At 44.4% G+C, this 24,901-nt stretch overlaps 10 protein-coding genes across 10 annotated transcripts; 5 read left to right on the top strand and 5 right to left on the bottom strand.

The window, feature by feature from the left end:
• Positions 1–347: 347 nt before the first annotated feature.
• Positions 348–1,493, top strand: V1516DRAFT_479932 (Golgi transport complex subunit 5-domain-containing protein). The gene has a single exon (XM_066919087.1). It carries the CDS (start codon positions 423–425, stop codon positions 1,122–1,124), a length of 702 nt encoding a protein of 233 aa, XP_066776267.1. The 5' UTR covers positions 348–422; the 3' UTR covers positions 1,125–1,493.
• V1516DRAFT_713156 (rab-GTPase-TBC domain-containing protein) lies at positions 1,038–4,333 on the bottom strand. Its single transcript, XM_066924305.1, has 2 exons — positions 4,100–4,333; positions 1,038–4,019 (listed from the first exon to the last, which is right to left on the bottom strand). Exon 2 carries the CDS (start codon positions 3,957–3,959, stop codon positions 1,362–1,364), a length of 2,598 nt encoding a protein of 865 aa, XP_066776266.1. The 5' UTR covers positions 3,960–4,019; positions 4,100–4,333; the 3' UTR covers positions 1,038–1,361.
• Positions 4,334–4,457: 124 nt separating this feature from the next.
• On the top strand, positions 4,458–5,800 carry V1516DRAFT_478970 (hTAFII28-like protein conserved region-domain-containing protein). The gene is made up of 2 exons (XM_066919085.1): positions 4,458–5,065; positions 5,125–5,800. Exons 1-2 carry the CDS (start codon positions 4,551–4,553, stop codon positions 5,477–5,479), a joined length of 870 nt encoding a protein of 289 aa, XP_066776265.1. The 5' UTR covers positions 4,458–4,550; the 3' UTR covers positions 5,480–5,800.
• Positions 5,404–6,603, bottom strand: V1516DRAFT_678714 (SEP domain-containing protein). Its single transcript, XM_066922794.1, has 3 exons — positions 6,125–6,603; positions 5,803–6,051; positions 5,404–5,748 (listed from the first exon to the last, which is right to left on the bottom strand). Exons 1-3 carry the CDS (start codon positions 6,397–6,399, stop codon positions 5,607–5,609), a joined length of 666 nt encoding a protein of 221 aa, XP_066776264.1. The 5' UTR covers positions 6,400–6,603; the 3' UTR covers positions 5,404–5,606.
• Positions 6,604–7,473: 870 nt separating this feature from the next.
• Positions 7,474–8,191, top strand: V1516DRAFT_678708 (uncharacterized protein). Its single transcript, XM_066922793.1, has 2 exons — positions 7,474–7,728; positions 7,785–8,191. The coding sequence occupies exons 1-2, from the start codon at positions 7,554–7,556 to the stop codon at positions 7,967–7,969; spliced, it is 360 nt and encodes a 119-aa protein (XP_066776263.1). The 5' UTR covers positions 7,474–7,553; the 3' UTR covers positions 7,970–8,191.
• V1516DRAFT_678706 (uncharacterized protein) lies at positions 7,967–9,455 on the bottom strand. The gene is made up of 3 exons (XM_066922792.1): positions 9,391–9,455; positions 8,537–9,183; positions 7,967–8,488 (listed from the first exon to the last, which is right to left on the bottom strand). The coding sequence occupies exons 2-3, from the start codon at positions 9,176–9,178 to the stop codon at positions 8,060–8,062; spliced, it is 1,071 nt and encodes a 356-aa protein (XP_066776262.1). The 5' UTR covers positions 9,179–9,183; positions 9,391–9,455; the 3' UTR covers positions 7,967–8,059.
• Positions 9,456–9,601: 146 nt separating this feature from the next.
• Positions 9,602–11,319, top strand: V1516DRAFT_653984 (kinase-like domain-containing protein). The gene is made up of 4 exons (XM_066920297.1): positions 9,602–9,985; positions 10,038–10,134; positions 10,188–10,977; positions 11,027–11,319. Exons 1-4 carry the CDS (start codon positions 9,830–9,832, stop codon positions 11,169–11,171), a joined length of 1,188 nt encoding a protein of 395 aa, XP_066776261.1. The 5' UTR covers positions 9,602–9,829; the 3' UTR covers positions 11,172–11,319.
• Positions 11,169–14,159, bottom strand: V1516DRAFT_713150 (SNF2 family N-terminal domain-containing protein). The gene is made up of 6 exons (XM_066924304.1): positions 13,962–14,159; positions 13,370–13,903; positions 13,098–13,318; positions 12,063–13,045; positions 11,785–12,011; positions 11,169–11,731 (listed from the first exon to the last, which is right to left on the bottom strand). The coding sequence occupies exons 1-6, from the start codon at positions 14,110–14,112 to the stop codon at positions 11,310–11,312; spliced, it is 2,538 nt and encodes an 845-aa protein (XP_066776260.1). The 5' UTR covers positions 14,113–14,159; the 3' UTR covers positions 11,169–11,309.
• Positions 14,160–16,227: 2,068 nt separating this feature from the next.
• V1516DRAFT_476511 (ketopantoate reductase PanE/ApbA C terminal-domain-containing protein) lies at positions 16,228–19,205 on the bottom strand. Its single transcript, XM_066919083.1, has 5 exons — positions 19,123–19,205; positions 18,969–19,043; positions 18,760–18,921; positions 17,907–18,700; positions 16,228–17,844 (listed from the first exon to the last, which is right to left on the bottom strand). Exons 2-5 carry the CDS (start codon positions 18,997–18,999, stop codon positions 16,525–16,527), a joined length of 2,307 nt encoding a protein of 768 aa, XP_066776259.1. The 5' UTR covers positions 19,000–19,043; positions 19,123–19,205; the 3' UTR covers positions 16,228–16,524.
• A 3,765-nt stretch (positions 19,206–22,970) lies between these two features.
• On the top strand, positions 22,971–24,849 carry V1516DRAFT_665537 (pyridoxal phosphate-dependent transferase; the record flags this gene model as incomplete). Its single annotated transcript, XM_066920684.1, has 5 exons — positions 22,971–23,119; positions 23,182–23,213; positions 23,276–24,094; positions 24,151–24,516; positions 24,572–24,849. 5 exons carry the CDS (start codon positions 22,971–22,973, stop codon positions 24,847–24,849), a joined length of 1,644 nt encoding a protein of 547 aa, XP_066776258.1.
• Between the last annotated feature and the right edge of the window lie 52 nt (positions 24,850–24,901).

The following is a 24,901-nucleotide window of genomic DNA, read 5'->3' as shown; positions in this document are numbered from 1 at the left end:
TATCTTTTTTACAAAGGTGTTTCGTTGTTGCGGGTTGCTTAGGAGTCGGGGACACATTATTTGCTCTTTTATTCTATTTTAGCTGGCGGAATCTTTGAAGTGTTTGTTGATTGATATGATACTGCGAAGTTATATTGATCGAGGAGCCTGGAGGAGGTGAAGATCTGAGAATTAGAATTATTTGCGCTTCCAAAAGACTTCAGATTAATGTTGTTTTGAAGTCTCTGGAAGTTGCGTGTACGATAGGATAGTAATCATAATGGTATGAGGAACAAAAAAGGTTTCTAGTAGTTTGGTAAGGTGTAAGGGTATGTAACCGACGATTGTAGTGATATAAACTGGGATTGAACTACGATCTGCAAATTTCAATTGTTTATTGATCTAAGTTCCTCCACACCTAAATTGGTCTGGTAAATTGGCCAATGTCGCGAATGATCGAGCCTGTTAATAACTCCGGCACGAACGGAGAAGATGATGAGTACATTGATTACGCCCTGTTCACTGCACCAGACTTCAATGTAATCTCGTTTTGCAACGAACTAGTGGTAGCGACGAATACCGCAACGGATAGCAGTGTTGATTTGACTGCTGCGCAACAGCGAGTTCGGTTTGATTTGGAAGAGGTTGGAAAGCTTTTGTACAACGAGTCGGTGGAGAACCATTCGTCGCTGATAGCGCACGCAGCCAAGTTGACTACGGTAGTGGATGCGCAGGTTGTGTCTGCAACGAAGACAGAGTTGGAGGCCGTGACACAGTCTTTTCAGAGACTCGAGCAGCAGGTGCTGGTACCATATAATACTGCACTACCAATATATACCGCGCTGACGAAATTACACGCTACCGCAAACATGCTTAGAGGATTCACTTGGTTCGCATATCTGGCCCGACAGATCGTTGCCATGCAACAGGCTGCAGCAAGTGCGTCGCTTGCGGCGAAGACAGATTCCAACGGAACAGCAGCTGCTGACGCCTCGAGATATAACGTTCGCGCTGCGAGAACCTACGCCGAACTGACCAGACATCTGACAAATTTCCCAAAATTAAGAGCTTTGAAGGTCGTCAGCGAAATTGAACAAGTGGTTAGATCAAGTAGAGAATCATCGTCGACGACAGGATTGAGATGACTGAAGGATTGAGGCGACTGAAGGATTGAGGCGACTGAAGGATTGAGGAGACTGAAGGATTATTTTTTTAGGAGTTGGTGCTATTTTTCTTAGTATATTGTAAATCGTACATAATATTTATATACCAAAACAAATCCAAATACAACAATTTAGCCATTACCTCCTCTAATGCAAAACACCGATGAACCCCCACCATTCTTTACCCAACCACTTTTTTTTAAGCATTATCTAAATCAATCAAGATTCATCTTCCATTCGAATAATTGCTGCACGTCGACGTCGACTAACTTCATCCATGCGCACTTGTGTTCGTAGTGAATCCGCAAGTCGGATTAGTCCATCAATGGAAATTGGATGGCTAGACATGTTTTTCATGAACGAGTACGCTTCCGCAGCGTTATCTAGTGCAAGAAGATCCTTGCTAAAAATACGGAATAACGCCAGGGCAACTCGGAATAAATAGACCTCGCCCTCAACACAGACAAACACGTCCCACACTCGAAACAAAACTTCTGCAGGTAGCCCATCCGTGAAGCATGACAAAAACCAATTAAAGGTGATGGCTTCAATGTCAACGTCAAGTTCATTGACAAGATGATCCCATAGCTTTGGTTGTAATTCTTTCAGATATTGTTTCAGCACTCGTTGATCGGCTCGTGACGTCAAAAGTGGCGGTGAAAAATATCCTTGAGGGAGAATTTTCTCAATGACTGAGACAAACGTCCAAAAAGCATCTTCCTCAGTCGCGTGAGTCAGCAATAACGTCGCTGCAATCATATTCATTCCCTGACAATATCCGATATCTGGATTCCGCCGACTGAAAGCAATCAATACTCGTTTTAACTTTGGTACGCCAGGGCCTTTACCACCAAAAAATACGTTCGTCGGCATCGTTCGAAAAAGATCAAGATCAATCTGGGCCACGGCTTCATCTTCTGTCTCAATCCCGCGTCGGGTCCTGTCAAGCTCGATATTGATTAGTTCTTCGTATACACCTGGCACCTTCACACTATCTGCACCACCACATTCAGACCAAATCTTAGACCGGTAGACTACAGGAATACCTCCAAGCACCAGCGCTTTGAATTCTTTATATCTAGCACGGCCGTTTAAAAATTTATTCGAAAGTAGACCACGACCATGGAACCCAAACAGCTCGCCGGCGTCCATCGACATGGGCGTAAACGACTCAGCACCGACTTCGTTCAGCTTTCGCAAATATTCATCCCATCGTGTTTTTTGCAGTCTTTGAAGATTGTCATGTAGATCTGTCAATTGAGTGAGGAGATTCTTGATAACATCCAAGCTTTCCTCTGCATTGCCACGACGATTTACAGAACTAGAAGATCGATTCCCATCTTCATTTTCATGGTCTTCTCCACCGGCAACAGATCCTGACCGAGAAGAAACTATTCCAGATAAATGAGCCGGCTCGGGTTTATCGATTAGATCCGCTTCACTGGGTGTATCTCTCTCGACAAACCAAAACTCGAAGCCATTATCAATATTTTCCAAAAATCGTGCTCCTGTGTTAGACGACAAAGAACCAGGCTCCGGAGGTGGGAGAACTGGTCGGTGCTGCTTGTCGTATATGAAACCAAATCGATCTGTCAGCAGAAACGTATCTTCGGACCGATAGTGGTCATTCCATGATTGTAATAATGTAGGTGGCTGGATACTCTGCGGGACAATAGTATCGAGTTCTACCGGGCCAACATCACCAGGAGTAGAGTTGGTCATAATTGATTCCAAGCTACCATTCCCAGATATTAACGGTGTAGCAACTAGCTGAGCACTTTCGGCAATGCCGCTGGAGTCGTCTGTAGAAGCAGGAAGCCAATCGGGAAGATTGTTCGGACTGGAAGTAAATCCGGAAAGCGTATCTGAAGATCGTGATTTCAATTGCTGTAAAGATGTCTTTGACGACCTAAAAGGAATTGCAAATCCAGACCGTTTAGTATGCAATACTGGCGGTACGGTGGGGGACTTCTCTGTATAGTTGTCATATTCATTCGAGGCAGATCGACTAGAAGAGTCCCGAATCGGACCGATTATTCTCCTCGGCTTCTTTTCCTTTTTATTCTTTCGAAACGCCGTGGCAAAATGAGGTGAAGCAACTTCGTTTCGTAGTGATAGATCTTCAAAGCTGTTCGACTGCGAGTCTACTGAACCTTTGAACAAATTCGGGGATACTTCTTCGCCTTTCTCATCAACAACGACCGGATCATCATTGTTTTCTAAAGAAGAAGAAGATGACGACGACACAGAAGCTTGCCAGGAATTTGATAAACTTTTCGAATCCAACGTCCTTTCATTAGTAGGTGAACTCGAGGGCTCAATAGGACCTGGAGCAGGTCCCCGAGCAGGAGCGATGAGATGTTGCCGTCGCCTGGATGGTTTCGATCTAACCGACCTAGCAATCACAAAAGTAGAGTCAGGGGAAGATGAAGAAGCAGATTGCGAGGTGACATCTTGAAAAAAAGTATTCATGTTCTTATGCAATGAGCTGCTGCTCCCTGAGATATCAGTCTCTTCTGGGAATAAGGGACTTCCCGAAGACTGCGAGGGAACCGGTTGTACAGCTGGTAACTGGTCTTGTACAAAATTCATCTTGTTCGATCTTGTCGAATCGGCAAATGTACTTTTACTGTTACTGCTGGTGCTGGTGTCTGGCTCGACAGGGCCATCACTGCTATGCCAGAAGAACGGCAGCCGAAAGGACGACCTGGCCGAGGTCTTTGTCGGGCTGGAGGACACGGAGATTGTCGCTGATGTGCCTGCTGCTGAAGTCGGGGCTCGCATTCGAGCGTTCTTAGCGGGAATCGGACTAGACATTTGTTTGGATTAATGTCGAGCAGACTGTGCTGTCGTTATAAGGCTCCGTCTCCGCCCAGTCTAATCAGAAGGAATCAGTTACTGCAAAGCTGGGAAAGTATAGCCCACTAAGCCACTGGGATAGCTTGATTAATACTTACCAGAAACCCGGCAAAAAAATCTATTCGGCTGGCCAGCGGTCTACAATGGACGGTAACGAGTTCTGATATCCTATAAGGACAACGAACTAGAAGCAGATACTGCCGACGACGGCATGAACTCGCGACGGACGTGACGAGCGTAACGACCGGTACGACTCTTACTTCTAAGATCCTCTTACCGCCGAATGCGTCTCGAGTCACTTGAATTGTCGCTGATATGGACCGAATTTTTGGTCGTGGTGATGAACTTTTCGTCAACTCTCTGGCTCGACTTGAGACGGGTACGACGGGGTGCCTGACCTGGGCCTGCGTCTTACCCGGACGAAGCAATGCTTGCGCTTACAGCTGGGTCATGAACGCCGTTGATTATATAGGTTGTCATTTCATATCGAAGATATATTTCTCAGGATTCGGTGATTTAGTTGGTTTTATTCAAATTTAGAGATCTGAAATGTCAGAAAGACCGCAAAAACGGCAAAAAAAAGTCTCTCTTGTGATCCCTGCGTTTTCTGTCCCTTCAAGCACGACTTCGGCGCGGCAGACTGACTCTACTTCAATAAATGCAGATGACCAAGAGGACGACGACGATTTCGACGTCACTAGGCATGATGACGACGAAGATGACGATGAGAACGACGATGCAGATTTAGATCGCGCGGAGAGCTTCAAAGTCAGTATACGCACGGCTGATGGTGAAGAAGAGGAGGATGAACTGGCCGAAGATCTGGGAGGTGATATGAGCGGGGATATGAACGATCTGAATGATACAAATGATACCAATGACACCAATGGAGGAGTAAAGCAGGAATATACAGAAATAAATAATGGCCAAGATGGACTATTTGTGGACTCGGCTATTGAAGCAGACTTATTAAATACGAACACAGACGGACTGGATACTAACAGCGTACACAAGACTCTTCGGCGGCGAGCGTTCGGTCATGGCATGTCAAACGAAGAATTAGAGTATGTTTATTGCACTTCCTCATTACTGGTTTTGAGAGTTCCAAACTAACTATTTTCAGAATACTACTCTCCACGTTTTCGGAAGAACAGATGGACAGATATGAGACATTTCGGCGCTCAAATGTGAACAAGTCCGGCGTCAAAAAGCTTGCAAATGCAGTTCTAAACCAATCAATTGCAAGCAACGTTGTTGTTACAATATCTGGTGTTGCTAAAGTATTTCTGGGTGATATCATTGAACGCGCTCGAGATGTGCAGCTACGAACTGATCCTGGCTTGGATGGAGCTCAGATTCCACTGATGCCTCATCATATCAGAGAAGCCTGGAGACTCTATCGTGCTGAATCTGGTCTTGTTCCAGCTGCTCACTGGAGAAGACAAGGGGGACGCGGTGATGGTAAATTGTTCCGATAATTACAAGTATCTAACGTAAATATCATATTTTCATTTATATTTACTAATCGATGATATGACCATCATTCCACAGCGCATCCTTTGCAATCATGTTTCTGCTCTACATGGCCATATTTAGTGGCCATATTTATGAGCCTAGCCGATGGCCAGAACCGAAAAATCCTCCCTTGGCTGGATTTGGTGGAACGTAATCTTCGTCCATTCTCCGCTCGACATGTACGTCCACAGGCTGACCAGGCTCGACATTCAGTAAATGTAAAGGTGCGCGACTGACCTATAGTTAGTTCATGCTCAAACTATGTTTTAATTGTAGAAGTGCATACCCGCTATTGATAGCACGGAGAATTTCTTGATTGCGCGGATCATCATAGCGCATTAAGGGACCATTCTCAATCGTGAATCCATCAGCCCAGATCGTTAAAGTTCTTGATACTGACGGCAAAGATTCTGGTTGAGCTGGAATCTCCACGGCAGATGATGGCGAGGAAGTCTCACTACCTAAAGTATGGCCAGCTCCTGTAAACCGAGGACGACTTGAGCGTTCCTGTTGTTCTTCCACTTCCCGACCACCACTAGAAGAATCGTCAGTACTTATTGGCTACCGCTATGTGCCCAGATCCGTAAGCACAGATTAAATGGACTCACCGCTCCGCCTGCATGAGGAGATCGCGGACTAAACTATTCTGGCCCTGATTTTGTCCATCAGGATTCTGCACTGCAAGTCCGCTCTTTTCGCCACCAGTAAAGAAATTCTCCTGAGGTTTTCGATATGCGCGACCAAAACTGCTTCCGTCATTGTCTGAGTCTCCACCACTTCCGCCAGCAGATGCCTGACTGCTGCTCTCGCGGTTGATATCAGCAAGAGTGCGAACGCGATTGGAGGCAGCAGCGGCACGTTTTGCGCGATCTGAGGACGACATTGTATTTTCAAACGAGGACGATGACGACGCAAATCCGGAGCTATGCCAGGAAACTGTTAGAAAGACTGCTCGGTCAATATTTCAGCTGTCTGTCCGATCTGCCTCCAAAATTTTGTTCGCGATGGCATTCACTGTACTGTTGAGCGAATGCCTTCGAAGATCGAGTCCAACAGTGTCACGTCGCTGTCACGACATGATCACGTGTCAAGCGAAATAGTTCGAGCGAAGTGATTGTAGAAGACAGCAGAACAAAAAGAGCAGCAAACTGACCTAGTTTCGGGATCCAAAGCGCGAAAGGTCGAAGAGAGAGCCATTCGGGGCCTCGTTGGCTCGGTTTGGTCGTACTGGACACCCGAAGCAAATGTGTCGCTCATGTCGTCCGCACTGGTCGGGTCGTCCTCAGACTCATCGTCCCCGGCAGCACCACTGTCTCCAGTTGAGCCTGAAGCGAAATAAAGCTCGACAGCTCCCTGGAATCTGTCAGTAGAATTTTATGGGGAGAATCATATCATTAATCGAGACCAATTCAATGCAATCTGGTCCAGCCATACATTTAGATCGCCCTCGGCTGCCTCCAAGTACATGCGCGCTCGATCTGGCGTGCTCTGAGTCAGCTCGACAAACTGGGAGACTAGAGCGTCAGACTGCGGTTGTGCTTCACTCATTTATAGTCTTGTTGTCTTATATCTTTGTTTGTCTATATGATTACGATCCGCAAATAACTCGAATATAGTGGTATCACAAACGAACTCGGTCTCATCCACAGTAGATCCAACATCCCAACGCCATTGTGTACCAGTACGTATCCCTCTAATTACAGGAACAGAATCACAGAAACTTATGTAATTGCCCTAAAGCGGTAGTCAAGACTATATATTAAGTATTCAGATCTATTTTTCAGCCGAAATATTTTATTCAATTTCAATTTGCTAAGGGTGAGCCAACTTAGATTTTCTCATTCTCAAGCTTCTTGTGACAGCTGTTAAAATACTGTCAATTGCTTATACAGTCATGTGATCATAAAGTTCCGACACGTAGCTACAGCAGCCCTGGAAAGTGTTCATCAATCGATCATTAATTCTTTGTTAGAACGAGATTATTCGATCCAGTGAGAGTTCAACGAAGGTTCAGCTGAACATCTAATTATCTCGATTATGCGCCAATTTGGCTTCATCGTGCTTCTTTTTTTTGTGCAATCAGCGTTGCTGGTGTCGGCACAATTCGACTTCTTTGAGCATATGTTTGAAGGCGGTGGACCAGGAACTGGGCGACAACAGCAAGCCGGCGTGCAAGGCAGTCCTCAATGGTATCAGCAAAACTATGAAGCCGGTAAGTACTTTTCTTGCGTATATCAGGTGAGCTGATGTTGATGACCGTACTTATAGTTGAGTGCAAGGGATACGTTTGTCCTGATTCCCTCGCCTGTGTCAAGAAACCAGTAGACTGTCCATGTCTCTTTCCTGCTGCAGAAGAAAAATGCATTTTACCAGATAAAAAGAACTACGTTTGCATATCAAATGAGGGCAGAGGCTGTTCCTTTGTTGAAAAGGCCTGGAAGGGAGAAATCTGATGGTCCACTGAATTTATTGTACATTATCGTTGTAATTTAACATCCATAACTCCTCGCATGAAACAAAACGCCTACAAACCAAAATATGTATCAATCTCGTGTGCGACTTGGTATCCATCGTCGAATCGAAATTTCCTTCACCATATATCGACTTAGAAGCTCATCGACTGAGCGCCATTCAATAATACTTTCAGGTACTTGTACATAACACAATATAAGCGTCTTTTTTACTCCACTCACAACCCGATTCACGCCAGAAATCCAGTTCCACTCTCGTCTATTGGCTTGGTTCCGATTTTCATCAGCGTATAAAGGCATGATAATCACAGCGAAGTCAGCATGGGAAAATGGTGGTCCTTTACAATAAAGTAAGTAGTCGACTCCGAATTTAACTCCATCTCTAACACACCACCCATGAGACCTATAATAATGATAAACGACGTAGTGCATAATAAAATCATTATCAGGCCGAACATCTGGCATGAGCATAGTCAGTAAGTATGGGATCGGGATATGGTCCTAGTAGAATTAGAAATCAGTCTAAATCATTTAAATAATTCTACTTACCCCTGTTTCAGCACTGTATATATCCAATGTATCCAGCCCAAAAGTTAAGAAGAACGCTTCTTGTGGAGTCAAATGCAACTTTTCTAATCGCTTTACAGTTCCGTCGAGAGTTCTCAATTTTTCATCTTCCTGCCGAATTTTCACTTTAGAATCTATCTCTATAATCGACCCGGCTGCCGGAGAGACTTCCGTGATGCCATTTTCAGCGAGCTCCCTAGCCTGTTTAAATTTCCTACGGGCATCGCGTCGTTGAGCAGTTACCAATTCAGGAGCAACCTTGCCATCACTTGCTGCGAGTCCTAGTCTTTTGGCAGTTCGTATTTCCCAGGTAGGCTCACTTCGGCTCTGGGTCCCCTTGCCAAAAAATCCAGAGCTCCAGAGCTGCCTCATGCCTTCAATATCGTCAACGTACACCGCGCTGACATAGCTGTTGAACTTGTCCTCACTAGTGGAGAGATATGCAGTGATTCTTTTTCGTCGAGTAAAAAATTGCTTTATCAGTGGTACAGCGAGAAAGGCGTACGCATATTGAGCAATGCAGATAGGATTATAAGGTATCAAAGCCGGAAGCTCGATCACAGCGACAGGTAGTGGCTTCGAGTACAAAGCATTCAAATAAGCACGCCTATTTTTTGGCGGCATGGCCCCTAAACGAGTCAATTTAATCCCGCAATTGTTTTAGCAACGAAAAATACAACAGAATGAACTGAATCAGATACCGTTGTAGTCTATTGAGAAATCATGTAGCCTCCAGTTCGGTTTCCCGAGTCAAGCATACAGATCTGTTATCATCATTGAATATAATTCTATTCTGTATATCCCACGTGTTAAAACTTTTGTCGCAGATTACTCACCTGCAGCTCACATAAACTCACGATCCGGTCGAAACCGGTTACTTTTGCTAACTATGTTCGAGATAAATTTTGAAATTAAAAGTTTTTCTCGTCGGGTTGAAGAGTGCCATTGTCTGTTGCAATTTACCTTATGGGGTTGGTGCTTCTACAATAAGCGGCGCAGCTTGCAACTCCGTTCGCCAGATATGAGAAATCTGGTCATAATAATTCAAAATCAGTCAAAACCGACTTCAGCTCGCTCATTGGTTGCCGTTGCGCTCATATTCGTTGTTTTTCAGCTGTCTAGATTGCTGTAATCGAGTTTATCGCCTCCAGTGCTGTGCGAGCTCTCTATACACTGCTATCCCACGCGTGGCGGCTTTCTCAGACTTCTGTGGTCGTGTGCCATCTTTGCTATCCGTCCTATCCTGTCTAGCTCCTCTGCAAACACTCTCAGAAGATGACAGTATCTCAAGTTTTTCTCGAACACTTTATTCCGCTCCAGAATCAGGACGTCCAAGTTCGTGCGACTAAGCAGCTACTTCTGGACATCTTTCCCTCGTGGATCCCTGATAAGATTGCTGTTACTTCTTTGAAGGGCGGAATTACCAACTGCGTAAGTTTCCACGGCCATTGGTCGGTATAAATGACTAACGCCTCTTGTGCAGCTGCTGCAATGTGTGTATATGCCAAATACTTCACAGGAATTCACGGTTCTCGTGCGTGCTTACGGTAGAGGAACTGGAACCATAATTGACAGGAGCCGTACGTGTCTCCGTTCCTTATTTCATTCATATTTATAACTAACTCTCTCATAGGTGAATATTGTACGCATATTCGACTATATTCGCATGGACTAGCCCCTCCACTGTACGCCAGATTCCAGAATGGGCTCGTTTATGGCTTCATTGCTGGTCGATCGGTAGATTATCATGAACTTAGTAACCCGTTGCTGATGAAAGGAGTTGCCAAAATGCTTGCACAATGGCATACCGTTCTTGAAGCGAATGCAATAAAAATGCTTATCAGGGACGAGTTCCCGGATTCTTGCTCAAAGCAGTCTGAAGAATTGGTTGATGATATTTGGCAACTATGTGCAAAGTGGATCAACAAGTTGCCCTCAGAAACGACGGGCCAAGAAGCAACTAAAACCGCGTTAGTAAAAGAATTGAACTGGGTGATGAAAGAAATTTGCGATAAAGGAGGTCCCACTGTTGTTTCTCATTGTGATCTGTTAAGCGGTAATATCATTGTTCCAGAGGACTGGAAACCCGATAAGACATTATCTGCCACTTCACCGCCTGTTACATTCATCGATTATGAGTATTCTCTCCCAACTCCGCGAGCATTTGATCTTGCAAATCATTTCATGGAATGGCAAGGATTTGACTGCAATGTATCTCTGATTCCGAAAGTTGGGGGTCCTACTATGCGCGAATGGGGTAAAACTTACTTAGAAGGAGTCAAAACCTATTCGAAACATATCGCTCTGACAACTTCTTCTTTCATTAATACTACTACGAAATCGGAGATTACTGTTTCAGAATCTGAAGTCGACTCGTTGATGGAAGAAATCCGTACCTGGTGGGGAATGCCTGGCTTCTATTGGTATGTTCTTACTTTCTTTATGTAGACTCACTGTACTAAACCTGATTAGGGGCATTTGGGCTATAATTCAATCAACAATATCTACAATCGATTTCGACTATGTTACGTATTCGCGAAATCGATTATCTGAATATTGGTCTTGGAAGCAAGACTATATTGAAAACAAGCAGAAAGTAATAGAAAGTAATTTGTGATTCTATTGTTGGTCTGATCATGGACCTACGGCTGGTGTATTTGGTGTTTTGTTGTTGTTTAGGTTGAAGGGTATGATTCGTTGTATGAATAATTTAGATTGCATTGGATAGAATTAATCAAAATAAGTTCATTTGTGGCTACCCCTCATGTTGGCTGTGATCATTTAGTTCAGCACGATGATTAAACAAATCCTTGATCTGTTGGAGGGAAAGCTTCGTAGCTTTTTGCAATTGTGTTCCATCTTTGCTTCCCAGTACGCTATTTGCAAGTTCCCGTTTCTTAGCTTGCAGTTCCAATATCCGTGTTTCCACCGATTCTTCGATTATTAGTTCATGCACATCAACCGACCGTGTTTGCCCGATCCGATGAACGCGATCGATCGCTTGCTCGGATATCATAGGATTCCACCACGGGTCAAGCAAGACCACTTGTGAAGCACATGTTAAGTTTAGACCAACAGCACCAGCCTTCAATGAACATAACAAAACGCTCACTTCTGGGTCCTGCGACAAAGTATCTAAAGATCGAACCCTGTCTGCCGGCTTCATAGATCCGTCATCTAGTATATTTGTTAGTGAATAATTGCTAGAATCTCAAGACTTTTGAACCTACATCGAACATATTTGATATTCTCATCTCTCAGTGCTGGCTCGACAATATCAAGCATCGAGGTGAATTGACTAAACACTATGGTCTTGCGTGTGACATTCTCCTTGAGGATCTCCAATAACGCAATCATCTTTGTACTGAGAGTAGCACTATTTATTCCTCGATTAACGAAATGTGAAATGCAATTATCGCAATAATCCTCGTCTCGTTCCTTTTCTATTTCATTTAATCTATCTTATTCAGTATATAATCACCTCAAACGAATTTCACTAAAATCTTACTGTTCCTGACAAACCATGCATGTTCTCACAGTAACCGCTATATCACTGAACAAGTCGGCCAATTCATCCATATCATCTTCCTGAGCTGTTGCAGAGCCAGCTTTCGTCTTGACTTTTTTCTTTTCTCTCCTGGTGTCCTCTTCCATATCTGTTTTGAAGTTTTTCGTAGCCAAAGCAGTATGATCGCACGCTTGTCGTAGCCGTAGGAGTAACAAGAAGACACTCATGTAGCTGACTTTTTGTTTGTCCTTTTTGTCTTCTAGAATCTTTTCGAGTTGACTGCCAAGCTTGCTATGGAGAGAATCATAAAATGTTCTCTCAGGCTTTGAAAACTTAAGCATTCTTTTATGAATAACGCGCGGTGGAAGTTTGAAATTATCTTGACTCAAGACATCTTTAGTTCTTCGAAGATATATCTGAGATAGCACAATTTGTAGTCGCTTCATCGCAAGTCGACCCTTTCCACGTCTCACTGGATTTGTAATCGAAAGAGTCCAATTTTGAAAATCAGATAAAGGTTCTATATGTAGAAACTTGAACAGCGAGTACAATTCTTCTACGCTATTCTGAATAGGCGTTCCTGTAAGTACCCATCTATTCATACCGTGTAGCTGACAGCATGCCTCCGATGTTTTTGCGGCTTTATTTTTAATAATATGTGCTTCGTCCAAAATGATTCGCCACCAATCTAGCTTGAACAATGGACCTTTCTTATTGGATTCGGAGGCTATAACTTGATATGTTGTTATGACCACTGAAAAGCGAGATAACTGAGACTCGTCAGTTATTCGGGAAGCTCCATGATGAACGCAAACAGATAACCCAGATGCTTTACTTTTCACCTCTTGCGCCCATTGATTGATTAGCGCCAGCGGTGCAATAATCAATGTTGATTTGCAGGCATTAGTAGAGCTGTGCAGTTCCTCATCCCACGGATGGGATACTATCAACGCCAGCGCCTGAATCGTTTTTCCCAAGCCCATCTATACATTTGTCAACTTTAAGAAAAAATAATATCAAGGTCAAAATATTTACATCATCACAGAGCAAGCCACCTTTGTGCTGTACCTGCCTGTTTTCCCGTTGGCGAAGAAATTTTAAACCTTCAACTTGGTGATCCATTAATTGAACAGACAATCCTTTTATTTCGCGATCAGATGAACAGATTTCATCAGTCTTTCCATTTGTCTGACTAGACTTTGTCAAAAGCTGTTGTAAAGATTCTACTAGGCTTTCATTTGGAGCAGTTAGTCTATCTGTATTGCAGTCAGAATCTGTATGCTACGCTTCAAAAAAATTATTCAAACCTTCTCTTATCGATTTCACGCTAAAATCGCTGCTTGACTTGTTTTCTATTGCTGAAGGCATTGCCTTGTTATGAGACTTTCCTATTTCATACAATGTCAAGCCGATTCCGAACGGACTGTCGGGTTTCTCATTCGTTCTTCTCTCATAACTGTCTTTATGAGATATTTTCGAGCTGTCGGAAAGTGACAAATTATCCATTCTTTTAGTAAAAGACTCATAGGGATTTGAGCTGAAAATGCTAGATCGGCCATGCATTCGATCCGAATTGGAATTTCTAGTCGATTCATATCTCGGTTTCAATCCGATTTCTCGACCCGGTCGTACATGAATAGCGTAAGGACGAGAAATTTTTACGGGTGCACGGTCAGGGCCCTCCAGTTTCTTGGTTGTAACTAGCTGCACTTCTTCAGTTGAACTATGTGCTTGCAACGAGTGAAGACCATTGTCCGTAAACTTAGTCTTAATATTCTCTACTGGCTGATGACGTTGTGCGTTTGTCAGTGTTGAAATGGGTTTATACGGACCAGACGTAACTGCATATTATTATAGTTATTAGTTTCAAGATCTCTAAGATTTGTAGTTTAGATGTACCTGCTCGGTCTTGAATTCGGGTAGGCGACTGGGAAGAAACTTGATTTGGTCTAGGTAGAGGATTCTGTATCGGTGATGCTTGACCAAACAACACTGGATTGTGCCGACTAAATATTCCTTCGCGCTCTTGTCCATGTTTTTGAGTTGCCATCTTCTTATTGTACGTTGTCCTCGACGATTAGGCTCTCGTAAATAATTATATTTGGATGCATTGAGATCAAGCTCTGTACTGCTTTAGTTTGTTTGCGGCGTTGCTGGGACAACATCAATAATAACTAATGACTACAGCGCCGCATCGCACTACCCGTCACAAGAGAGCTCCTCCTTTAAAATATGTCGTTATATTTTGGAAAAGCTGGTTTTCTTAGCTGGACGACAAATTATTAACCTGTAATTTGAACTATATCAGCGACGGGATTATAAAGTTTTGCATAAACGAGTAGCTAGAAAATTTAACTGCTTGCTTATTCGCATAACTATATCAGAACGCGAATCTAGGTCAGACGTATATTCTCATCAGTTTTACTCAGGTGAACGTCGACTTCTTTCTAGATGATACTAAATGTGGACAAAATTACGAAGAAGACAGTCGAAGGTACAGACATAGCAAGTCTGAAGATCTCGAAGTTGTTCCGATGTATCCAATCTCGCGGTTCAGGGATCGATTCGACCATTGCACACGCAAGACCTGATAACCAAACTATACTAAACAATTGTTGTTGCTCATAACGACTATCTGAATATTCAAACCTACGGAAAGTGATCGCAGTCTGTTTTGCCTGGAGTCTGATACTAAACATATAGTTCGGTCGAGATTTTGAGAAATCAATCAGGAACTATTCAACACAGGTCTAGTAATTTTCAAAAGTTTGAACTATTTTTGCTTCACCGAGCACAGTGGTCTGACAACCTCTTGAACTGAGATCTAAGGCTGCTAGACTTGAGGAGGTCGAAAATTGCCGCAGAAACAAAAACAAAATCCTGTGCTAAAGTCAGGATGGAGATTCGGAAGCTTGCTGTATTTATATCCGAAATTAGTCTCAAACTCCAAATGATCAAAATCGAACAGACAATTTTTTCGATTCGCGGAGCCGAAATAATATCTTGATAAGCAGGTTGGAATGGATTTGGCTTGCTTTCGACAATAGTCACTTCGGACCAGCCGAGAGAATCTGGGCTGGGTCGAGTGTAGTAGGAGAGCGCGGGCGAAGATCAGGAGGAAATAGAGTAATACCTGTAGAAGGATGATATTTTTTTGACTGTGAAAATTAAAAGAGTGATTGCAGCCAGAATGATAGACTTGCTGTGTCCAATTTCTGAGTCGAATTTCTGATTTCCTAGTCTGGGGTATGCGCACGTGAACATGTACTCTCGTTGTGGATCTGAATATTTCTGTGTAAATTCCAAGCCAAGTATTCTAAAAACTCTAGAGAAAAGACACAAATAATTCAGGCTCGTTGAAAGAGAGGAAAATTTTTCAATAGAACTGACTTTAAGTAAATTAGGTAAACCAGTATCCTTTGTCTTTGCCCCTTTGTAATGTTGCTTTGTTTGCGTTGCCATAAGATATGTGGATGAGAAGTTTAGATAATCTAGGTATAATTATTAGTTTTTAGTTGTGGAATGGTTTGAATCATTGCTCATTCTATCCTATGAGCATATAACGCTTGGTGAATTGCCTGAAGCAGATATTCAAGCTAATTTCCTCGGAATGAGAAATCTTACATTCTTCGTTGTAGTGATATTTACTTGTAATAAATCCACCAATAACAGTAAATGAACCCTAATAAAAATCTACGATAATGCCTACAGCAAAAAAACTCAACTAATATGTCTATTGGATATTAATATATTATTAATTATAATGAAAGAAAAATATAGTACCAGTAATAAGAATAAAACTGTACATGAATATTTGTCGACACCCTTCCTCCGATTGAAATTGAACCTATACAACAATCTTATATAACCGCTCGGAAAAATAGTATATAATTAGAACAAAAGCACAAGAATAAACAGTGGCGAGCGCAAAGAAAAAATCGAATTATTAAGATTCAAAAACAAAATATAGCGCAGGTGTTCAAAAAACCCTTCCTCAAAATTCACAGACCCAACGAAAAAAAATGCAATCCCAAATCGTCTTTTTTGCATACTCTCACTTCTCTCAGTAAAAGTATATATTACAATTCATACATACACTTCCATATATACAATATATGCGCGTAGTTAGAACTTTTATAATGATGATCTTGATTATGGTGATAATATTGGTGTTATTGTCGGGGACGGTGATGGTGATGGCAATGATGATGATGATGACGATGACGATGATGACGATGAAGGTGATGATGTTGTTGATGATGATATAGTTGAAATGATAATATCATTATTATTAGTGATTGTGTTGTCGTTGTTGCCGTTCATATAGATCTGACCATCCATATCCATTCATAAACTGCCGCGTAAATAATCTTCGACTCCAAAAGAACCATTTCTTTGCTTGCTCTATAAGGCCTCTAACGTCGCCTAGATCTCACCGCTTCTTTCGACGCCATCCTGAGAGTCACTTCTGCTCAAGACTACTCGCCGAGCTGCTGTTACCACTACCATTTCCATTGCTGGTACTCGCACTCGCGCTCGCACTACCGGTGAGACTTCGCCGAGAGGGTCCATCGTCTTCAACCTTGACTATTGACCCCGTAGGTCGATATATGGCATTTGTGGACATTTGTCGCGGAACTGGCGGGACTCCATAGATTTGCTGCTGAGCTGAAGCTGTGGGCACATTGGGCATATTCTGAGGCGGTGCAGGCGCTGAGGACGCACGGCTCATAACTCCTCGGCCCATCTTTGCGTTTCGCTGTCCCATCGCCGACGAAGTACGACTGGGACCACCATCGGCACCAATTACAGACATCATTGTGTCCATAGGACTAGGTCCCACACCAGAAATATTGCTCAACATCCGACCATTAATCGTAGGTGTCTGCGCTCCATCCCCTCTTGGCACAAAACGAAATCTCGGTGCCTGTGGAGCGGGTGGCGTGTTGAACCCAACTCGCATCTTATGAGGCACTGGGCCAGCCTGGTGACCGGGAGGTCCATACATCATCGGTCTATTAGCATTGGACGATATCGAGTTTGCGCGGGACTGATCTGTCAACACATGAGTATCCACATTACCATATCGATCAGAAGTATTGTTAACCAGCGGGGAATCCATAAACGACTCGTAATATTCCATCTGACGAAACTCGTTCGGAGAAACGCTTTCAGAAATGCTCATTTTGCGAGATCCAGGTCCACGCATAAGCTTCTGTAAAGCTCCTGTGACACCACCAGATCCAGGAGTAACCGAAGGGTCTGCGCGAGCCTGGAAGCTTCCTGTACGACGAGTCCGACGAGATGTCATCGACAACATGTCTACATCAGTAGGACGTGGAGGTCCTCGCTGCGAGAAGTAATCATCGCCGCCCGATTCGCTCATCATATCTGCACTATAAGACTGCGATCGCATAGGAGGTGTTGGTCTGGGAGCGGTCCTTCGTCGCTGTCGCATCATATATTCTTGCTCTCTCAAGGCTTGCTCCCGTTGACGCAGCTCAAGCTCTCTTTCTCTCAAGGTGTGCTGATTCATCGGCACTCCATTTGGAGCCCCATCGGTAGTGGTATCACCATAAACAACTAGATTTGAAAACTCTTCCAAACCTTCTGCAGTAGACGGAGTATATCCATTTGCACCAGCGCTAGCAAGCTGGGCTGAGTTTCTGGTAGACAGAGAAGGACGCCGACCAGCATTAGTGTCTATAGGAGGAGGTTGACGAGACACTGGAGGAGGAGCGTAGCCACCACTGGCTAGGAGCGGAGTGAGTGGTCCACCAATCTAAGTTATCTGATTAATATCTCAAGAGCACAAAAATAAATTAAAAAATGACATGAACTTACTTTCGACTGATTCATTTGGTTTAAGCGAGTCAATGTAATATAAAGCATTTCAAGCCTTGGAGTCTCAATGCCCGCCTCACTTGCTAGACGCAGAGGATTTGCCAGCAATACCTCGATCTCCATTGGTCTTTTCGCAATGTAGTCTTGATACATCATGGATGGTTTCGAGACCGCAATAGCAGCTTCGAGAGAAGGTTTGACAAAAGATTTGCTATCAATGGTGCAACCTTGTGATCTAGCAATAGCAAGAAGCTCCGACATTGTTCCAACAACAGCAGAACGAACATGATCAACAGCAATAAGCGTTGAAAGATTGGGCTCATCTAATAAGACTGAAAACGGATGCAAAGCTATAGGAGTAATTGATTTCTCCCACTGTTTCTGTTTAATATTCTTCGAGACATTGCACTTTACTCCACCAGCTTCCAGTGTGAGCGCAAATGATTCAGCCATATCTTCTACCAAACTAAAGTCAGCTCCAGGTTTCGCAGCATTTGAACCTATCCAGACTTGTGCAGGAGATGTTCCAAATTCCTCAAAGTCCACGGGACCGACCTGAGTCAATGACGCGTCACAGACAAGAGATAGAACAACATTTTCTGGAAAAGAATCAACCAAGTAAGATTCGATGCCGATCCCGAGAGAAGTATTTACGACAATGCAAGTGTGGCCAGGAGTGACAACGTTCGATATAACAGCACCCAGATCATAGATATCTGGAAGAGCTTTTATACAAACTATGACATAATCGAATCCGCTAGATGGCGCGCGAATCTCATCAATTGATCGAGAGACTTCATAGGTTAGCGCATGAAAGCCACGATAAAAGCAAAAGGACAATAAAATAATTTACCTTGATGTGGTCTGAAACGTTCCGAGTTGAGAGTACTTGACTTGAAGGATATGCCGTAGTTGACAACGATTTCGTTATGAATCTTCCAGATCAGGGAGACGTCAGCTGCATTGCTCGCGGTCAGGCGCCAAGAGAGGAATGCAGATATGGGATTGCTTCCAACTATACTAAATTAGTAGCTAAACAAAGAAAAAGACAATGACACATACCAGACAAAATATTCAGTCTATTATCGGTCATAATGTACTATGAATTACCTATACAAGGATAGGAGACGCTATTTACTAGAGAGAGTTAATTAAGACACGAAAAAAAACAAACTCAAGAAATGGAAAAATAGGGTCCAGAAAAAACATAACATACCTAAATTAAAATAAAAGGGACCCTAGATGGGCGATAGAGGAGCAGAAAGGAGAGGATCGGAGAGTAGGGCCGAACACGAAAACACCAGGCGCATACGTGAGCGACAGGACGATGAAATTAGATAGATGGGAATAAGAACCAAACAAGTACAACTAAAAAGGAATCTGAGAAGACTAAAAGAGTCTATGTGTAGTAGACAAGACGAAAGGTTAGCTTTGTGGATGTTAAAGGAGCGGGAGGAGAGGGGGAGGGACAGCGAGGTATGGTATAGGAGTGTGAAGGGAGAAGCTGTGTGTTGATGGGAGTGGGAATTCGAGGCAGGAAAAAAAGCTAGAGGCGTGCGCGAGAGCGTGGAAGAGGAGCCGCGACGCGTGCCAGCATAACAGAAGAACGAGGATAGGTTATTTCCGGAGCCAAGAAATGAACGACAGTATATGCAGACGGGGAAAGATAGAAAATGCAGGAGATAAAATAATCACGAACCTAAAGTAAACGCAGAGTGCTTTGCAAGTTATCTCGCAAATACGGCGTGGTAGGGGGTGAGTGACGATACGCAATCGGAGCCGGGTAGAAAACCTGGCGAAAAGGAGCAAAAGATAGGCGCGAGTGTGAGATGAGTGAAGCGAAGGAAGTGAAGGATAAGAGCAATAAGAGGAAACGAGGAGAAGGAAGAAGTGTGAAACGCGACAGGAAATGCCGGCCGGCTGGGGAAAATGAATATGGAAAGAGGGCGGCAGGTCGAGAGGCCCAGGAAGGGTTGGTTTGGCGCAATACGAGATCGCAGACTAGGGCGGACAGTTTTGGGCGTCGCAGAAGATTGCAGGAGACGGAATCTGAGGCAATGCAGAAGGGGAATTGAGAAAGAAAAAGAGGCCGAGTCGAGAAAGAAAGAAGGAAAAGAAGAAAGAGAGGTTGAGCAAACAAGAAGAGGAAGAAGAGAAGAGGCCGAGCGTGAGAGAATCAGAACGAGAGCAAATCGGCGAGCGAGACAGAGAAAGAAAAGAGTGCTTGAGTAAGGCGGTAGTATGGCGGTAGGGCAGCTACAGTAGCTAGCTCGTGTCTGAGAAGGCTGGAGACACAGCGCAGAATGGGAGTGGAAACGCGGCGCAGGTTCAGGGATCAGGACTGAGTTCCGGTTCCGGTTCTGGTTTGATCTGACTGTTGATTTGGCTCGGTCCACACCGCAGGGTCGGCGTGATGAGGGAGATTTAAGAATTAGACGCTGGACCTTGTCCAGCGTGCGAGATGGGAAGAGCAAACAATTTATTAGCAAACAATTTATTAGCAATATTGTAACAGAATCAACTAAGAGTCGAGGGAAAATAGAGACTGAGCAAAGTAGAGTAAAGTAGAGTAAAGTAGAGCAAGTACAGTAAAGTAGGACAAAGTTGAGTACCATGGAGTAAAGTAACTAGAGCGACAAGACCAGGAAGCAAGCATAGTGTAAGAGTTTTTGCGGATCTCGCATTGTCAGAAAGACAGCCTGGCTGCTCGGTTTTTTATGCTGACCGCGTCAGAGGACAGTCGGCGGTTCTAATTTCAGTGCGTATGGCGTTGAGTATCAGGCGTCAGGCGTGGAACGTCGAACGTCGACCGCTTCGTTCAAACTCAACCAATATCGCACACGGTTTTTTTTTTACCGTTGTAGCTCGAGCTCTGGTGATTCAACTCTAACTTCGTATATATATATATTATAGAGGCTTTTTTTTTTCTTCCTTCAAGGATTTCAGATTTAAGGACGGTCTGAGCAGGACTACGTAACTCCGGGGACTTGGTCGAAAACAGCAAGACTTTAGCTAAACTGCGAGCTGCACGTTCGTGGATGGAAGGATGGAAGGATGTATCTGCCTGCCGCGCGTGTTTTCATGTTGTGCGTGAAGGCGGCCAAGATCAGACAGGCGCTTTTGCACCGATTAGAGATAGCAAAGAGCGGGCCACGTGGCCACGCGATCTGAGGTTTGTATGCTTAGTTTGCTTAGTTTGCTTGGTTTAGTCGAGTTGATAGAGCTGATCGAGTTGATCGAGTTGATCGAGTTTTTCTGCTGCAGCTTATGGCTCGGCAGATATTTGAAAGGGTCACGAAGATGCAGTCGTCGAGCACCAAACAAACAGTGCGCCTGAGCTGCACGACTCTGCCTGTATTTTGCACGGAGAAAAGTGCAGAGTAGAGCGAGCGCACAGAGAGCGCACAGTAAGCGTACCGTAAACGCACAATAAGTGCCGCAGGTGCAGGAGACTGCTACGTCCTTGCGGTAGCTTGCAGTCTGGCGGGCTCCCGTTGCTTACTACTTTCCCCCCAAACTGCCGCTCTATAGCCCTGCTTACGTCCGTCCGAAACGTCTTTCCAGCTCTAAATAGTCCCGCTCGTGCCGGTCCCGCGCATCTTCAGTGTCGCCCTGCCAACAACTTCAAACACACCACATTCTGACACAGCTGGCCCTTGCGCCAGTCCCCGCCTCGCCGCATTCCCGAATCGGCCGACACGCCCAGGATTCGCGTCCTAGACTAGCCCGCTTCCAGCTGCTTACTTGCTTGTTTCGGAAACTCGCCCTGCCCTCCGCTGCCCGCTATAAATAGCTCCCTCTCGAGGTATTTGTGCAGTCCCTGGACGTCGCCGTTATTTATGCGATTACGTAATCCAATACGCGGTATGGTGTGGCAGCGTTTGGTTGGTGTCAGCCGCGAGTGGTTTGACGGCTGAGAGTTAGTTAGTTAGTTAGAGCCTGGAGCCTGGAGCTTAAGCTTTGATGGAGGAAGAGCCTGAGAGGCTGTATATAGTCGTCAGTAGTGTAAGGTCGTAGTAAGGAAGTGGTAGTAGTGTAGTAGCAGTAGTGTAGTAGTAATAGTGTAGGAATAACAGCGTAGGAGTAATAGTTAGTAGTATTGGACTCTAGGATGGATGAATGGATGGATGTACGGCAAAAGAGACTGTCACCGAACAGCATTCACAATTACTGGGTTGGCTGCTATAACAAGTCACTTCTATCACGACCTCCAACCTTTTTTCACTTTTTGCCAAGTAAATCAGCCAGTCCTCACAGTTTCATCCACAAAATCATGTTCTATCGCGTTCTGCAGGCCCACTAATTAACGAAGCAATCGATGTTTTATAACTACAATATACCCGGCGTTCATTTGTGCTGCCTGCCTTATTCAGAGCACCTCTTAAATAGTCAAACTCTTCCTGCTACATTTCATCTGTATAGTATTACAAGCAATTCAAACTAGACAACCCAGTCCCTGACGTCATGTAACTCAGAGGTTGCAGCCAGTGATAGCCACTGACTTCCCTTCTGGTCCCGAAAGCCAGTTTTCAACTTTCACTCTACATTTCCCGGAACTCCAAGACACTGCTTTCCAAGACCCAAAAACTCTCTGCTCCCGTCTGCTTGTATCCGCTGTCGAGTTCATCCTCTCGGGTCTACTACTACTGCTTACTTCCACGCCTCCAGCTGCGGATCCCTATCACATCGACTTTCGGATCTAGTTCATGTTTTCTTTTTTCTTCTCCACCAGGCTCCTCAGTTCCACTGCAATGCTTAATCTCATTGCCAGCTAAAACAGCCTGTTCCCGTCCAATCCTTCTCCGTCCTCCTCCCTCATCACATCCATCTTCCTCGCTCTCGCTAAATGCCTGCGGCTCGTATGCGGCTCGACGTGCGGGCTTTCGTCGCTAATTAGTATGCGCACGGAGTGAATCGCCGCGAGCTTACACGTATTGGGCAAATAGTTTCGGTCAGAATATATCACTCGTCTTAGATGAGTTTTTTCCAGCCAGACACTGCTACTGCTAGTTAGTATTTTTCCCGCTGTCTATCTGAGTAGCATATTATACAAAAATTCCTACCATGCTGAGCAGACACGTAGACGCAAATAGTCTTGTCGAGCAGCAGCTCAAAAGTGAAGCAGGCACTCATACTGGAGATGTGACAGTTGCCAGCGGTTTTGAATCTCCGTACCTCAATCGCTATACAGCCAGCGAGCCAGTTCCAAAGTTGTAGGTGCCGCACAGTCCAGCAGGACACCTTTTTTTTTATACAAGACTCACCACCGATCTAGTTCTATTCCTGAAAATGGACTCGAATCAAAGGGTGCGTGTAATTGCTGAAAGATTCATTACTTTTATGACTACGGATCAAGCTGACAATCCCAGCTGCTTACGCCTTGATTCGAGATGACCTGGATCTAGATGGCAAGCCAAATCTGAATCTCGCGAGCTTTGTTACTACCTACGTCGAGCCTGAAGCGGTGTCGTTGACCAACGAGAACTTGACCAAGAATCTCGCTGATTCAGACGAGTATCCTGCGCTGATGGACATCCACTCACGATGTATTAATATCCTCGGCAGTCTTTGGCATGCAAAGACAGATGAAAAGCCAATTGGGTCCGCAACCACTGGATCCTCCGAAGCCATTCACTTAGGAGGCCTGGCCATGAAGCGGCGATGGCAGGAAAAGCGGAAGGCTGCTGGAAAAGACGTCTCGAATCCAAATATCATCATGGGAGCCAACGCACAAGTGGCTCTAGAAAAGTTTGCTCGATACTTTGATGTTGAAGCGCGTTTGATCCCGGTTAGCAAGGAATCACATCATTGTCTGGATGCGACCAAGGTTCTCGAAAACGTTGACGAGAACACTATTGGTATTTTCATTATTCTTGGATCAACTTACACCGGCCACTACGAGCCCGTGGCTGAGATCTCAGAGCTCCTGGATGATCTCGAAGCGCGAACCGGCATCGACGTTCCCATTCATGTTGACGGAGCATCTGGCGGTTTTGTTGCGCCCTTCTGTCATCCCAATACAGTTTGGGATTTTCGAATTAAAAGAGTTCATAGTATTAATACCTCCGGTCATAAATATGGGTTAGTTTCTGCCGGACTTGGATGGATCATCTGGAGGTCTGAGGAGTACCTTCCTAAACACCTTGTATTTGAGCTCAAGTACCTTGGTGGTGTCGAGCAGAGTTTTAGTGAGTATTAAAGGGAATTGCATATATATTTACTTGGTTCTGATCGAATTGTCTAGCATTGAACTTCTCTCGACCGGGCTATCAGGTAATTCAACAGTACTACAACTTCCTTCATTTCGGCCGCGAAGGGTACACCCGGATCCAGAGGAACTCGCTGAGCAACGCGAGGTTGCTTGCGACTGTCCTCGAGGCTTCGGGTTACTTTGTATGTTTGTCCGAGATTCATCGAAGGCGAGGAGTCCATGAATATGATCCTAGTGCTTCGAAGGAGGAAAGTGAACTTGGCGATGATCCGGAAAATTATAACGCTGGACTACCTGTCGTCGCATGGAAATTAGCTGATTCTGTCAAGGATCAGTATCCCAAAGTTAGCCAGAACAATCTGTCTACTCTTCTTCGGGTGAAAGGATATATTATTCCAAGTAAGTTTCCTTTATTTTCTTATCCCAATTCACCTGGAATTAATTATCTGTTTAGATTACCCTTTGCCGCCCAGCGAGGGGAACGTGGAAATTTTACGCGTTGTTGTCCGAGAATCCATGTCTTCTGATCTTCTCGAGCGATTGTGTGGAGATATCATTTCCTCTGTTGAGCTATTAATCAAGCTTTCAGCTGATCACTCTATCGCCGCGATAGAACACATAATTAAGCCAGCTCCTCGAGTTTCTTCTTTGGGCGGGCTATCCGAATCGAGTAGTCAGGTTAATTTGGCTGACACTGGCCACAAGCATGGCCATTATAAAGGTGTTTGCTAAACCGAATCTTGGTTAGTGAATTATCTTTTTTAAAACGAGTGAGTTTTGGGGA

Source organism: Lipomyces oligophaga (genome assembly GCF_038497815.1).
Source record: "Lipomyces oligophaga strain CBS 7107 unplaced genomic scaffold V1516scaffold_6, whole genome shotgun sequence".
Taxonomy (NCBI): domain Eukaryota; kingdom Fungi; phylum Ascomycota; class Lipomycetes; order Lipomycetales; family Lipomycetaceae; genus Lipomyces; species [Lipomyces] oligophaga.
This window is presented reverse-complemented; position numbering and strand designations above follow the sequence as displayed.

What these genes read in the sequence shown, in the direction of transcription:
- V1516DRAFT_479932 (XM_066919087.1), top strand. Translation starts at nt 423, where the DNA reads ATGTCGCGAATGATCGAGCCTGTTAATAACTCCGGCACGAACGGAGAA.
- V1516DRAFT_713156 (XM_066924305.1), bottom strand. Translation starts at nt 3,959, where the DNA reads ATGTCTAGTCCGATTCCCGCTAAGAACGCTCGAATGCGAGCCCCGACT.
- V1516DRAFT_478970 (XM_066919085.1), top strand. Translation starts at nt 4,551, where the DNA reads ATGTCAGAAAGACCGCAAAAACGGCAAAAAAAAGTCTCTCTTGTGATC. An exon ending in ATGTCAAACGAAGAATTAGA is followed by an intron (nt 5,066 to 5,124) that starts GTATGTTTATTG and finishes AACTATTTTCAG; the next exon opens with AATACTACTCTCCACGTTTT.
- V1516DRAFT_678714 (XM_066922794.1), bottom strand. Translation starts at nt 6,399, where the DNA reads ATGTCGTCCTCAGATCGCGCAAAACGTGCCGCTGCTGCCTCCAATCGC. An exon ending in CTCCTCATGCAGGCGGAGCG is followed by an intron (nt 6,052 to 6,124) that starts GTGAGTCCATTT and finishes CGATTCTTCTAG; the next exon opens with TGGTGGTCGGGAAGTGGAAG. An exon ending in CTCCGTGCTATCAATAGCGG is followed by an intron (nt 5,749 to 5,802) that starts GTATGCACTTCT and finishes ACTATAGGTCAG; the next exon opens with TCGCGCACCTTTACATTTAC.
- V1516DRAFT_678708 (XM_066922793.1), top strand. Translation starts at nt 7,554, where the DNA reads ATGCGCCAATTTGGCTTCATCGTGCTTCTTTTTTTTGTGCAATCAGCG. An exon ending in TCAGCAAAACTATGAAGCCG is followed by an intron (nt 7,729 to 7,784) that starts GTAAGTACTTTT and finishes CCGTACTTATAG; the next exon opens with TTGAGTGCAAGGGATACGTT.
- V1516DRAFT_678706 (XM_066922792.1), bottom strand. Translation starts at nt 9,178, where the DNA reads ATGCCGCCAAAAAATAGGCGTGCTTATTTGAATGCTTTGTACTCGAAG. An exon ending in TATACAGTGCTGAAACAGGG is followed by an intron (nt 8,489 to 8,536) that starts GTAAGTAGAATT and finishes TAATTCTACTAG; the next exon opens with GACCATATCCCGATCCCATA.
- V1516DRAFT_653984 (XM_066920297.1), top strand. Translation starts at nt 9,830, where the DNA reads ATGACAGTATCTCAAGTTTTTCTCGAACACTTTATTCCGCTCCAGAAT. An exon ending in AGGGCGGAATTACCAACTGC is followed by an intron (nt 9,986 to 10,037) that starts GTAAGTTTCCAC and finishes CCTCTTGTGCAG; the next exon opens with CTGCTGCAATGTGTGTATAT. An exon ending in GGAATGCCTGGCTTCTATTG is followed by an intron (nt 10,978 to 11,026) that starts GTATGTTCTTAC and finishes AAACCTGATTAG; the next exon opens with GGGCATTTGGGCTATAATTC.
- V1516DRAFT_713150 (XM_066924304.1), bottom strand. Translation starts at nt 14,112, where the DNA reads ATGGCAACTCAAAAACATGGACAAGAGCGCGAAGGAATATTTAGTCGG. An exon ending in GTGGCTTGCTCTGTGATGAT is followed by an intron (nt 13,046 to 13,097) that starts GTAAATATTTTG and finishes ACAAATGTATAG; the next exon opens with ATGGGCTTGGGAAAAACGAT. An exon ending in TGCATGGTTTGTCAGGAACA is followed by an intron (nt 12,012 to 12,062) that starts GTAAGATTTTAG and finishes TGAATAAGATAG; the next exon opens with ATTAAATGAAATAGAAAAGG.
- V1516DRAFT_476511 (XM_066919083.1), bottom strand. Translation starts at nt 18,999, where the DNA reads ATGACCGATAATAGACTGAATATTTTGTCTG. An exon ending in TAGACTGAATATTTTGTCTG is followed by an intron (nt 18,922 to 18,968) that starts GTATGTGTCATT and finishes AATTTAGTATAG; the next exon opens with TTGGAAGCAATCCCATATCT. An exon ending in ACGTTTCAGACCACATCAAG is followed by an intron (nt 18,701 to 18,759) that starts GTAAATTATTTT and finishes TAACCTATGAAG; the next exon opens with TCTCTCGATCAATTGATGAG.